Below are 13,183 nucleotides of genomic sequence, written 5' to 3'. Positions count from 1 at the left end.
GAGGTGGAAATGCTCTTTGGGGTTTGTGTGGCCATACCTCTGACTCCTTTGTAGGCAGTGTTGTCTCTGCAGCTCGGTCCTAGGCTGGTGTAAGGCCGTGTCTGCATGGAGGTGTGGATTGTCCACCTCCTACGCACAGTGTGAGGGGGAAAGGTTGTTTTTCTGGACTGATAGTTCAAACACACTTTATGTCAACAGTGCATCCCTAGAGGCTGACCTGGGTCTCCCTTTTGGCTGTTGAAGAGGTTTGATTGCTTTTTCTTTTGTTTTTTTCAAGCCTTGCAGCGACTGGTGCAAGCTAGTGGACATGGCAGGAGAGGGAGCAGGGTTGTGTTAGTGGGAGACATGCTGTCAGCTAGCGACATGGCATGGCTGGCATGTGGGAGGATGCTCGAGACACTACAGGATCTGCTGAGAGACAATGAAATGAAGGGCTGGGTGAGATTCCTTGGCTTTCTCTAGCCTTAGCATGCAGAAAAGCTAGAAATAGTATAAAAGCAATCTCCTGAAAGAGTCAAAGTCTTTTACATCTCTTTCAAGGTCTAAACAGGAGGGAGGGCCCAGCTTTTGGGAAGCCAGGGCATCTTCTCCTGACGGGTATTTTCATGGTGGGAAAAGAGGCATCACAAAGGGGAGCTTCAAACTTGAAATGAAATCCATGTCTTTGAGTGGCACAAGGTGAGGAGGCAATTAAAGGCAGCAAAGGCAGCATGTAACTGCCACAGCAGCTCTGCACAGGCAGGAAAGCTTTGGGATTGTCGTGGGAAGTGCTTACCATTGCTGAATGGGCATATGAACACTTTACCTGATTTGTATTTCAGTTAATTTGGGAGCACAGGGAAGTGAAGGATTAATAGCAGGGAGAGGACGGATAAATGCTGCCATTGCTCTTTGCTCTCACCTGGCAGCCTGGCAGGGTTGTTCCAGCCCTGCATCTCTGTATGTTCTGTGAAAGCACATCAGGCATGGACTGCAGCAGCCTTGCTGTCCTGGGGGCACAGCTCTGGTCTGCCTTGGGGACCTCGCTGCTGTTTGGGGCAAGAGACGATGCTTGGCTGTGTCAGGGCACCTGTGCCCTCTGCTTGTGTCTGTCCTGCCTTTGCCCTCTCACTCACTGTTAACACGCTGCCTCTAATCCACCACCTGCTCCAGGACGTGCTTGGAAATATTTTGTTCAAATCTTTCTTTTTCTCCCATACAGAAATGTCACTTCTGCTGAATTGAGTGGTCAATTCCATTGAAATTTGGTTTCAAAATGCTTCCTTGCCTTTATCTTTATCATCCCTGGAACACTCTGCTCTAAATGCATTTTGTTTTGCAATGATTTAAACCAGGAATTCATTACATTCTGCCTGCCTGTCTAGCAAGAGAGATTAAAAACCTGAAAGGATTCAAATTGATATGGAATCCTTCAGGTTCGGAGAGAGAAGCTCATTCAGAAGAAATTAAAAGAAAATTCAGTGTGGAACTAAATGAATTTCAAAACTGCAGATTCCCTAGATTTGGAAACATTTTGGGTTTTGTCCAGCTTCATTTCCAAGAGCGTAAGAGTTGCGATGTACAGCTGACAGCTGTCCTGTCTTCTGTTCAGTTCCTTCCTACTCTGGGTACCAATCTGCTTAATACCTAGCAAGGGAGTTGCTCTGAATCATGGATTTCTCTCCCCAGAAGTTCTCTCTGGGAGCAGACACGTAGCACAAAGCTCCCAGCTGTGCAGGGGGGTCCTGGGCCATGGAGAGCCCATAGTCCTTGGTGGAAGTTCATAGGATTGAGCAGGGTTAATGGCTAACATGAATACTTTCAAACTCATGACTAATGAGTGATAGTGACAACCTTTTGGAGAGGGCTCCTTCTGTGCTTTCATTCATGGCCGGAGAGGTGAGTCTTTGAGATCTAGAAGGGTACCAAGACCTTAATGCCTCTTTGGATTTGGGTCTTGGCTCCCTACCAGCGTCTAAAAGGCTTGCTAAGAGCTCCAAATCATAGGTAAGGGGATGGTAGGTGATCATAAAAGGCCCCACACCGGATCCTAACAGTCTCAGATTTTTTTGGCTTGGATTTCACAAAGGTGCAGGCTTTGTTGGCAGGTTCTTCTTGGTCATTTCAAGCATCCCTGTTACGAGAAGCTTTGATTAATTTAGAGAGGTCTTCAACCTGCACACTTCAGGGCAGAAGCTGAGCTGATGTCATTCAGAGTGTGTCTGTCTCCAGAAAGATACTGTGCCTTGCCATGACCTCCATGATGAGGGAGATTTATGGCCCCCTCTGAAGTTGAACAAAGGTGGTTGCTGGTGGCAAGATAATAGACTAGAAGGGCCTGCTTTCCATACCTGAGAATGTTAGTCTTGTATCGTGGTTTACGCTGAACCCAGGACATGTTGCTTCAGGCTTGTATCTGTCAAGAAGCCTCTTTGACATAGATGTCATCCTTTTCTTTCACATCCTTTGTGATACTAATTTTGTCAAGGCCATGTGGTCTTTGGCATATTCAACTCACCTTCAGCCTTACTTCACATTCTCTTTTATAGAAGCAGCCTCTTTTCAGGAGGTATTTTTGTCTTGCTGCTTGCACTATTTTCTTCATCCCTTATTCCTCAAGCCAGGAGGAGATATTTGCTTTTTGTTTTCTATTCAGATCTGAGACTTGCTACTTACGTTGCTATTAGAAAGTAATATTTTGGCTCAATACTACATTTCGGCTTTCCCTCACCATGCTGTCCTAGGTGGACTGGGCTGTAAACCCCCCTGTAATTTATTACTTTGCTTTCTGTATTCCTCATCTTTACTGCAAATTGAAAACATGTCTCTGTAGGGTGCTGCAACTGGAAAAAGGGGCCTTGGTGATTGTAATGTTCCAAACAATTCATTTCAAGCACCAACGTGATGATTATAGTTTGTTGTTTCTGGAGAGTAGTTAAACCTCATGTAATGAGGTTGCCAATTATCCCCGGTACTCCCTGATGTTTAGTGACAAATCAAAGCTACTTGGTTTACATAAGTGTGTTTGCTTGTCAAGCCTGTGGCCGGTCACCCATAGCTGGCCCCACAGCAGGAAACAGGGAGGATGCTTGATGCTTGGGGTGTTAAAAGGTGGGAAGTTGAGGGGTGTTGGAGAGCTTTCGGACATCTTCTTGGGTCCCCTCCAACCTGTGGATGATCCTGTGACCAGTGCTGCACATGAATGGTCTGAAGAGTTGGGTTTAAGTACTTTAGCGGTGAAAAGAGGCTGAGATTTCTCATTCTTCTCAGCGTATCTTGCCATCACAATGTGAATTGCTTTTCTGCCATCATTTCTGTGGCATATTGGGTGCAGTGGGTAAGGATGTTAAATGAGCTGGTCCTTCTGAGTGTGGGAGAGTGAGTCTTTCTGTGCATGTCTGCTACAGCTTATGGGTTCTCCAAGCAGATTTCTGAGACTCTTTTGAATCCAAAAGACCTTTCCCTTTTCCCATTCAGCAAACAGGCTTCGACCTCAGGTTTATATCTGCGAAGTGCTGCTGCAGTGTTCCATTAACCTTTGGGCCAGCAAGGTGCAGGATAACATTTATCATGACTTTTTCAGGGGTGGAGCACCGTGCTTGACTGTGCATTCTCCAGGGCTTTACTGTCCCCCATTAGACGTTTTCCATTCCCCCTTCATACCCAGCACCATATGCCAAGCAGCTGAAAGCACATCGCTCTGGTCTATTGAGAGATTTTTAAACTTCACTGATGACTTTTACTCTTGTTCCCAGAGGTATTTTACCCCAAGAACTGAGACAGATAAGGCAACAGCAGGTGTCAAATGATTCATCCTAACGAGTGGCAGTAGCAAGATGAAAGGATATTAATTTCTATGGGGAGCCTCCTGCCGTTCCACTTAGAAAATTAAAGAGATTGAGCTGGCCCTGGCTGAGATGATGATGGAGGGTGCCAAGTATTGCCTATGTTGCCTTTGCACTCTTTGCACTGGGTTTTATTTTATGCCCTCTAGCTGGGACAGAGCCCTGTTGCAGTAGATGGTGCTCAGACATGCAGTGGAGGACAGGATCTATCCCAGAAAACTCACTCCCAGATACACAGGGGGGAGAAGCAATGATAAAGTGATGGGACTCATGCCGAACACTGCCAGGTAAGGCAGTCACGAGGCCTCCTCTCTTGTCTGAGATGGTGCAATAGCTCTCCAAAATGTTCTCTGTCCATCCCCAAGGGCAAAGGATGGATTTTAACCTGGGTGATGAACGATGGTTGGGTATCAGCCTTGCCAGCTTCAGAAATAAATGTCCATGATCTTTAACTCCCTCCTGCAAAAGACAGGCTGTCCTTGTTATTGTTTGGTGGATAAAGTTAGAGGTAGACCTTTGTGTCTTTGCATTTGAATTGGCACAAAGCTACATCTCGAGGAATCCATCAATCTTGCACAAACTGTACTCCGGAGGCACAACAGGCATTAATACTTTAAATATGGCTTTTCACACTCAGTGCTGCCAAGTCCACCTTTGTATTTTCCCTCCTGGAAATTCTGGAGGTGGCCACCAAAGAACTGAAGGAGGCAGCAGGTGACTTCTGAGATCATCCACGTCTGAATCCCCCCACCTCCATTCCTCCCTCCCAGTATTTTCTTTTCTTTTCCTTTTTCTTTTTTTCCCCTGCTCTACTAAAAAGTCCTGTGCCTCCTGCACCTTCATTATGTTCAGCAAATCCTCAGGAAGCAAGGATTTTATACAGCGGGAAAATACCTTTGTGATGTAAAGAGAACAGAACCTGTGGAGTGGCCCCTTCCCAAAAGGTTATATCAAACCTAATTATAACCCTTTTTCCCCCCTTCTCCTCAAGAACCAAGGGGACCCAAGCAAAGCCTTGACAGAGAGCTGTGCATTCATTTGCTGAAGCCAGTGTAATTGGGTTTTGCACCACAAAAAAAGCCTTAAGGGAAAACAGGAGCCAAAACCAGAGAAATTTGTCATCTACCAGACCTTGGTACACCACAGGGGATGTGGGGGATGGATTTCAGAATGCAAATAGGGGTCCATTGAGGCTTCACTACACTTCAGCGAGGTAATTTTGAAACTTAATGATTTTCACATTTAATTCAGGGCGAAATTAGTCATCAGGTATTGAGACAAAGCAAGGCTCTCTTCTGTAGTGGGATGCTCTCCTCTTCAAGCTGTGTTATCTCAGCAATAATTAAAATGTTCGCTGAAGTAGAAAATGTGCTATCTGATTCATTAGCCAGATTTCCTTTTGTAAGGTAACTCATGTTTGATTATCGGAAATAGAGACAGGCTTGGAGAAGAGGACTCCGGACACTAATGATAATGGGAGGGAGGAGCCAGTGGGTCATGAAACTAAAGCAAGTGCGTGTGCATCTCAGTGAATAGCTCAGTGTGTCCTCTTCTGCCCTTGCAGCCACCAAGGCTGGTAGGGTCTGCATGGAAGATGTTGTTTGGCTGGTGAAGCTCTGGGTTATGGGAACACACAGGCTAACATGCATGTCCCAGACATGAGGTCCTTTATACCCATGGGTGACCCCAGGCTAAGCAGGAGAATTTCAGATTTCACCCCAGTGTGCTGAAAGAAGGTGTCCTTCAGCACACAAGCCAGGATTGTCTGGGAATATGAAAATGAAGCAAATCTGGATGGCAGGAGAAGGAAAGGCCAAGAGTGAGCTGCGTTAGCTTGTGTCTGAAAGCTGGTGCAGTGCTGAGCACAGTACTCATGACAACCTATCGGCTGGTTCAGCATTGTTCATGGGGAGCAGGTAGGGAAAGGAGAAGGCAAAAGAACACGAGGCTTTGATTGACTTCCCTATGAGCGGAACAAAAGCAATATTGGAAAACAGTCATCCTTCAAAATTTCAGCATCATCTGTAGGATGCAAACATAATGAGAGGTGATTTTGCACCCTTCTGGTATCATCTTTAGGTAGCGCTGTTCTGGTGCTTCACTCTGTTCTGATGTTGCCACATTTCAACCAGCTGGTCTGTGCAGAACAGCAAATTATCTCTGATTTGAAATCAGTTTGTCCTGCAGGAGAGCAGCAAGGTACCTCCAGCACCTCGAGCACAGCCTGTGCCAAAACACCTCTCGATTTTTCCTCTCTTCCAGTGATCCCCAAAGTAACTAAGCACTTGCTCTCCAATCCTGTCTTCACCTGCATCATCCTGGCAGCCTGCATGGAGATCGCGGTGGTGGCTGGCTTCGCCGCCTTCCTGGGAAAGTACCTGGAGCAGCAGTTCAACCTCACCACCTCATCTGCCAACCAGCTCCTGGGTGAGTCCCAACAGGAACCACCACATCTCTTCTGTTCAAAGGCATTTAAGTGTTCAGTATGGCTGGTAACCACAACCAGTCTCACTGCTTAGGCTGCCCTAAAAGTGACTTACCTAAGCAGGATCTTCATTCATCTTCTCCTGCTGATCATTCCCAATTCACACTGAGCTCCAATAGCTTCTGGTTTTGGCTTGGTTTTCCAAAAGAAACAATCCCCTGCAGTTTCCCCCAGTGACACAAGAACTCTCTGGTGAATTTTAATAGGATTTGACAGAAGGCCAGAGCTCTCAAAGATGTTCTATCTTCCATCTTTTCTGAGAATTAAAGGCTTTGCAAAGGAAAGCAGCTTCACCACTGACCCACTGTGAGAAGGAAAACCACCACACTGTGTGGTGGAAGATGCCCTAGCCAGTCAGTATGTGAGTAGAGCTGGATGCTCAGCAAGGATGGGTCACCGTGAGCCAGAGCACATCCTGCTTCTGATCTAGCAGTGAGAAGGGAGACTTTAATACATCCACAGTCCTCACAACTTATTTAATTTGAACAAAATTGAGACCAGATTTCCCACATGGTGTTTATGGGACTCCAGAAATGCCAGGGTTTGGATGCACTTCTAAGCTTAGCCCAGGCAGGTAAGGCCAGGCAGCAGAGGGAGAGAAGTGAACCCAGACAAGCTCAGTGTGATAATGCCTTCCTGGGCCTGGAAAGTGAGTCACTTCTGGCAGCGATTTTCCATTTCACAGTATGAGAAGATTCTTTAAGGGAGAATTCATATATTCAGTTGTGACTTTTGCCTGGTCTCTGAAGATCAGACTGCTGTGAAGTACACCCAGCAGGGCTCATGCAAAGCCTCTGGACAACATGCAAAATCCTTGGCTTTGTCTCCTAACTGTTGCAGGAAACATTGGAAGTGATGCTGCTTAGGTTAGGGTGGGCCAATCTCAGCAATGTCAGCATCTCACTCATATGGATGAGAACTGGAAGAAGATCTCAGTTTCGCCGTGCAAGGCAGCATAGCCATTTGCATCCATTACTCTCTTTTTAGGCAACCCCAGGTTGGTGCTATTCCAGCAGTTGGTCATTGCAAGGTTTCTCTGCAGTAAAGCACAGATCTCTTTGCTGAAAAGTAAAAAGCCTCTTTCCTCTTGCAGGGATGACAGCAATCCCGTGTGCCTGTCTGGGCATATTCCTGGGTGGCCTCTTGGTGAAGAAGCTCAGCCTGTCCGCTCTGGGAGCCATCAGGATGGCCATGCTGGTGAACCTGGTGTCCACAGCTTGCTACGTGTCTTTCCTCTTCCTGGGGTGCGACACAGGACCTGTGGCAGGGGTTACTGTTCCCTATGGAAACAAGTGAGTCCGCAGAGAACTTCAGGGTCTCACACAGCCTTGCCAATATAAATGGTTTGTTACTGTCCTCAACAGGCAGCCTTCAGGCACTGCTGGCCCTTAGTACCAATACAGAGCCATATAGAAGGTAATGTCACATAGGGCTCTTAGTCTGGGATATTTTCATGCCACTCCTCACTGTGAGAGCTGAGTACCTGCAGCTCACAATGAAGCTTTACTAAAATCAGTCAAACTGAATTAAAAGGTGCCAGACCCGATTCTGCGCCCATGGCCAGCTACATAGCATTGGGTGCACTGCACCATCTGGTTTCTCCTGGCAGTGAGGGACGTGCACTGCTTCATACATTTATTTAAGTGCCTGAGGAGAATTTGCAGAACCAGGTTTTGGATGCCTGGAAATTCAGATATGGTGAAGAGGGAGTACATGTGGCTCCAGGCTTTATTTAATGGGAGAAATGAGGAGGCACAGGGTGCCCTGTAGCATTCACAGGACTTGGAGAGAGTTATTCTGTGTTTTCTTTTCTGGTGCTCCTTAGTATGCAGCAATGATGTTTTAGAAGGTGACAGCTTCGTGCTCTCAGCTCCTTACTGTTGTAAAAAAATAGAGAGCAATCTCCACAGCATCTCTTTGGGTTTCCTTGGGGCTCCTCGTTGGGGTAACAAGGCAGCCCAAGCCTCACATTCGATTTCCTGCTGCAGAAGGATAGTGGCCATGGCGTTTCTGTCCCCAGGGAGAAGCTTTAGCCTGGGTTTCTTAAAGCTGGGAACCAGATAGCCTGCACTCTGCCTTTCATAAGCTGTTTGCCTTAGCTACCCCTCTTCAAAGCCAGCTTTGTGTGGCAACGATTGGAAAAGCTGGATGATATCATCACACTGCCCTTTAATTTCTCCTTATGTTTCTCTTCCAGCTCAACTCCAACCTCATCTCTGGACCCGTATTCCCCCTGCAATAACAACTGTGAATGCCAAACTGATTCCTTCACTCCAGTGTGTGGGGCAGACGGGGTCACATACTTATCTGCCTGCTTTGCTGGCTGCAGCAGCACGGTGAGTGGGCTTTCCTTAGGACCTTCAGGAACAGCTCTATGGGTGCGAGTGAGTGAGGTTAGTGTGCATCTGGTAGAGCAACTCATTTACAGCCAGCAGTGCTTGCACCCAAAAACACTTGACTCATGCATCAGATGGGCCTGAGCCACTGTCATTGTTTGCTCTGTTGCATAAATGCCTGCTGACTCTCATGGAGCAGATTGGCATTTCCCAACCTCCTCCTCCTCTGGTCTTTCGCCTCACTGCAGAAGCAAGGAACATGGTAGGAAATCTATACAGTTGTCCATTGGTAGAACCCAGATCCTCCGCAACAGCCCAGGCTGTGGGACCAACATGTGTCCAAATCCTGGTTTTATTCATCCTTGTTTAAGCTTTCCTTCCGCTCCTCTTGCTTTTCTCTCTTTCCCTGCTTTACTCTGAGGCAGCAGCAAGAGCAGGTGTCCAGGGAGCAGATTCCAACCAAAAACATTCTGCATTTTTCAGTTCTCCATATTTGGGAGTTTATTTCGTTTAGAAAACTCTTAAAGACCAAATCATCTCTGTGTAAAGTTGAGGGGAATTTTTAGCAATATCTTAAAAGCCTGCTTTTCCAGATTTTGCTGCCAAAATACTAATGTCTTCAGATTACACTGAAAATGAGTGCCTGCTGCTCCCATGGGTGGGAATTGGTGGTGTTCTGCGATCCTTGCTCCCTGTCAGGTCAGCCTGGTCTCAGGCTGACCTGCATTTGTGACTGCAGGGAAATCAGTACTCACCTCCACGGCTTCATCCTTCCCCTTTGAGGCAACATCAAACCTCCCTTCCTCCCCAAAAGAGACAAACCTCCCACGAGTGCCAATGAGCAGAGGTGCAGGCTTGCTCTAGAAAGTGCAGCCTCAGAGCCCAGGTGCCCTGGAGCTCAACCTGCTTAAAACTCATGTCAATTCCCACTCCATCCTCAGAGATGTAGGCTGCAATTCAAAATACCACAGTTTCCAAGTGCTTTCAGCATCCCCACAAGGGACTCCATGAGTGTGTGACACATGCAAAGGTGTTACCTCCTGCCCTCTTCCTCCTCCTCCTCCCAACAAGAGACAAGTCAACACCTGGGACCACAACACGATGCTTTTAACAAGAAGTCAGGAATAGTGTCACACCAGTTCACCAAGCCCTTAACAAGAATACAGCCGATGTGGTCCATGGCTGGAGGGCAGGAACAACCTCCTTGCTGTGCAGTTCAGGGCAAAGCTTTGGCTTCTCTGGAGGGAGAATAGTAATGAAAATTCAGCTCTGCCCCTTCAGTCTGCAGCTGCCTGTCCCTCGTGCTCTGCAAGAACAAACCTCTGAGCAAAAACCTCACTCTCCCTCACCGTCTCTTACTTATTCTTCCTTATTTTGCCTTTCCCTCATCATGGGGTTCTTTCGATTGCTTGGTTTTGTAGGGTTTTTTTTGCAGTAAGGTTTTGAACACAAATTAGTGAAGCAATAGCATCCTCTGGAAAAGGTGTTATCAGGAATTATGGACCAGTTTGGCCATGCAACAGCCCTGAGGCAAAGCCAAATTGCCAAACCAGGTTTTAAACTCATAATCCAGGTAATGATCTGCCTAGAGGGTCTTGTGAATGTTTTATGCTCGTGATGAGCCAAGGGTCGCTTTTTACTGGGACATAAAATTCTCTGAATGCTTTATTTAACTTTACTGCATTGGACATTTCTGACTACCTCTCTCCACTTTTCCTCTGTGAACAATTTCTAAAAGCAATGTGTAGCTCAGTTAGCTTTTTCTTTCTCTTTTCTTCTCTCTTCCTGAGCTGGTTGCAGAGGTCTACCTGTCCAGAAAGCCTTAGGCATATCAGTTCTGATAGGCAGAGTTCTGGCACCCTCAGGAATTTATCTTTTAAGCCATTCCTGGGAGTGACCCTTGTCTATGAAGCATTTGACTGTGCATCTAGTTTGTTTGATGCCACTGCTTCCCTCACCCTTTTTGGCTGGAGACTCATGAATTCCAGCCTGGCATTACTATGCTGGCATCTCACAGCTTTGCTCTGAAGTACCAGCTTGTCAGAGCCAGGGTTTAAAAGAATAAGTAATTAAAACCATGGGTGATTTGCATGGATAATTACTCCAAACTCAGGATGCTGTTAAAGGTGCAAACTCTGCATCTTCAGATGCACATAATAAATCCGGGTGTGCAAGCAGCTGGGCAGTGGAAGGCTGTGATAACGCATATTTGAATGCAGTGGGATTGCAGACAAGAGAATCTATAGCAATTTGGCACACGTAGCAAGAAGTTGCCTCTCCACAGGACAAAGGTAGACTCCATCTTTGATGTTTCCTTGTTTGATGTCTGTGAGTTGTAAGAGTGTGTCAGTAATAAAAGATCAAAGATCTCCCAGGTAAGGATGAGGCACAGCGCTAAGCAAGCAGATGTAGTTGGTACAAACTGATCGCACTGCTTTCGGCCAGCACCTTGGTGCAGAATGGTTGAAAAAGCAGATTGAGGGATAAGTTTTCAGGCAGTGGAGGTGAGGACCTGCCTCAAAAATCACACCAATGGGAGAAGAATATGCCCCACCACTTCCAGAAACAGGTACCTTCTCTTCACTGATGAGAGGAAATAAGCAGCCAGTTATGCATGTTTGCCAGGATGGGAACTTTGTCCCAGGATCTTTCAGTGCAGGTGTGTACTTTCCTGGACTTAGATGGCTTTTAATCCACCTGGTTGTGTCCAGATTGTTTGCTAGCAAAGCACTGCAGTAAAAGCCAGGAGCTACACATTCCTGTTGTCTGTGTGCAGACACCACTGCAGTGGTGCTAATTGTCACCATCTCGGAGCCTTCAGGTGGCAGCTTCTAACTCACAGCAGAGGAATTTGTTAACTATTGCTTGGCAGCCAGAAAGGCACCTGCATATCTCCTCCAGCTCTCCTGCAGTTCTGCACTGCAGTCTCTCTTGCCCTCTATGCACTTCTTCAGAAGAAAATCATTTGACTCCTATGCAGTAGAAAGGGATTGGTGTCAGAAAGGCTGGAGTGGTATCCCCGCGGATGCTTATCTTTAGAGGCGGTGAACCAGAAAGTGTGCTTTTTGTATGGTCCTAAGGGGACCCAGCAGAAAAGCAAAGGAGTTTCTGCTTGAATGTAGTGGGGAGGAAGAGGAGGAGATTTAGCTGTTTTTCAACATATTTTATTTTATGGCGTTACTCCTCTTACAAACCCAGCGGGCTGATGAAGACAAGCCATGAATCATTTATGATCCTTTCATTCTGTATTCATTAAGGGATTTCTTGGTAGTATTGTGTGCCTTAATTGTGCTGACATCCCACACTCAGAAATTCAGGAGGGCAAGTGGAAAATAAGACCAAAAAAAGAGAATTCCCTAAATCTGTGACTGGCAAACAAAGCTTCTTTTCACATCCTGCACTTACTGGAGAGATGAAAGCAAAATGCAGTCATTTCACCCTCCTTCTGATCACAGATTGATAAAGTTTATCTTGCCTGACTTCAGCTTTTAGCTCAACACAAATCCCTCTGAACCAGATGTCATTTATTAGCACTTGAGTCCAGCAGTGTCTGTACCATCAATCTGTGATAGTTCAGCTCTTGGTGAGCCACAGCCACCCATCGTGAGTGGCTCCTTCCCAGGATTCAGGGTGCTGGAAGCAGGCACCAAATGCACAGCCAAGAACAAGGCTGCAGATTTACCTGCTTTTAATGTACTCCAGTTTAATTGCAACAGCCAAGAGGATGGAGGTAAATAAGAAAGTAATTAGAACCATCATTTGGGGACCTTCCTTGTCACAGGGACACAGATCGTTTCTTTATTCTCCTCCAAAGAGGTATAACGTGGTAATAATTTTGTTGCAGTGACATTTATGGGAGAGACTTGAAAGGAGCAGAAGAAAAGAAACAAGCCAAGGGACAGCTTTCTTTTGCTGGTAGCATGCATCAGAGCTGATGGGCTTCTGAAATTATCTCCAAACCCCCGTCAAACAAGCACTTAGGAGTTACTTAACTGACCATTAGAGGATTCAGAGTTGCTGTTGCCAACAGAGCAGGGCAGGGGCTGGGGACCGTGGCTCTCCCTCATGCTGAACCCCTGTACTCCTTTGCAGAACCTCAGTGGCTGTTCCTGCCTCACCTCGGTCCCTGCTGAAAATGCCACCGTTGTTCCTGGCAAATGCCCCAGTCCTGGCTGCGAAGAGGCCTTCCTGACATTCCTCTGTGTGATGTGTGTGTGCAGCATGATCGGGGCCATGGCGCAGACACCGTCAGTCATCATACTCATCAGGTAGGACCGCAACCGGAGGAACCCATGAGCCTGATGGGGCTGCTCTCGGGGTGGGAACAGGGCTGGAGGGACCACGGGATGCTGCTGGGAGCTGCAAGGAGCTGAGGATCCCGCACAGCTCCTGGAGTCTGCCTTTCAGGCTGCACTGACTGTCCCCACATTCAGGAGTTTGAGCTGAACCTCCACGCAAGCCATCAGGAAATCCTCCTTTAACTAAGCATTCCCTGGTGAAAACACCTTCAAAGTGCTGCCTGTATTTTCAAAAGGAGC

The 13,183-nt window shown here is 46.8% G+C and overlaps 1 protein-coding gene across 2 annotated transcripts in view; it reads left to right on the top strand.

The window, feature by feature from the left end:
* SLCO3A1 (solute carrier organic anion transporter family member 3A1) overlaps nucleotides 1-13,183 on the top strand; it is a 164,674-nt gene that overhangs the window by 140,027 nt on the left and 11,464 nt on the right. For both annotated transcript variants that reach the window (XM_061446736.1, XM_061446738.1), the window contains 4 exons: nucleotides 6,087-6,251; nucleotides 7,403-7,601; nucleotides 8,507-8,645; nucleotides 12,738-12,913. In XM_061446736.1, the coding sequence (XP_061302720.1) occupies nucleotides 6,087-6,251; nucleotides 7,403-7,601; nucleotides 8,507-8,645; nucleotides 12,738-12,913 (679 nt within the window). The remainder of the gene's footprint in view (nucleotides 1-6,086; nucleotides 6,252-7,402; nucleotides 7,602-8,506; nucleotides 8,646-12,737; nucleotides 12,914-13,183) is intronic.

Source organism: Pezoporus flaviventris, unplaced genomic scaffold (genome assembly GCF_033815535.1).
Source record: "Pezoporus flaviventris isolate CSIRO_AGI_PZ_B2104156 unplaced genomic scaffold, CSIRO_AGI_Pfla_v1 ptg000006l, whole genome shotgun sequence".
NCBI classification, from domain to species: domain Eukaryota; kingdom Metazoa; phylum Chordata; class Aves; order Psittaciformes; family Psittacidae; genus Pezoporus; species Pezoporus flaviventris.
This window is presented reverse-complemented; position numbering and strand designations above follow the sequence as displayed.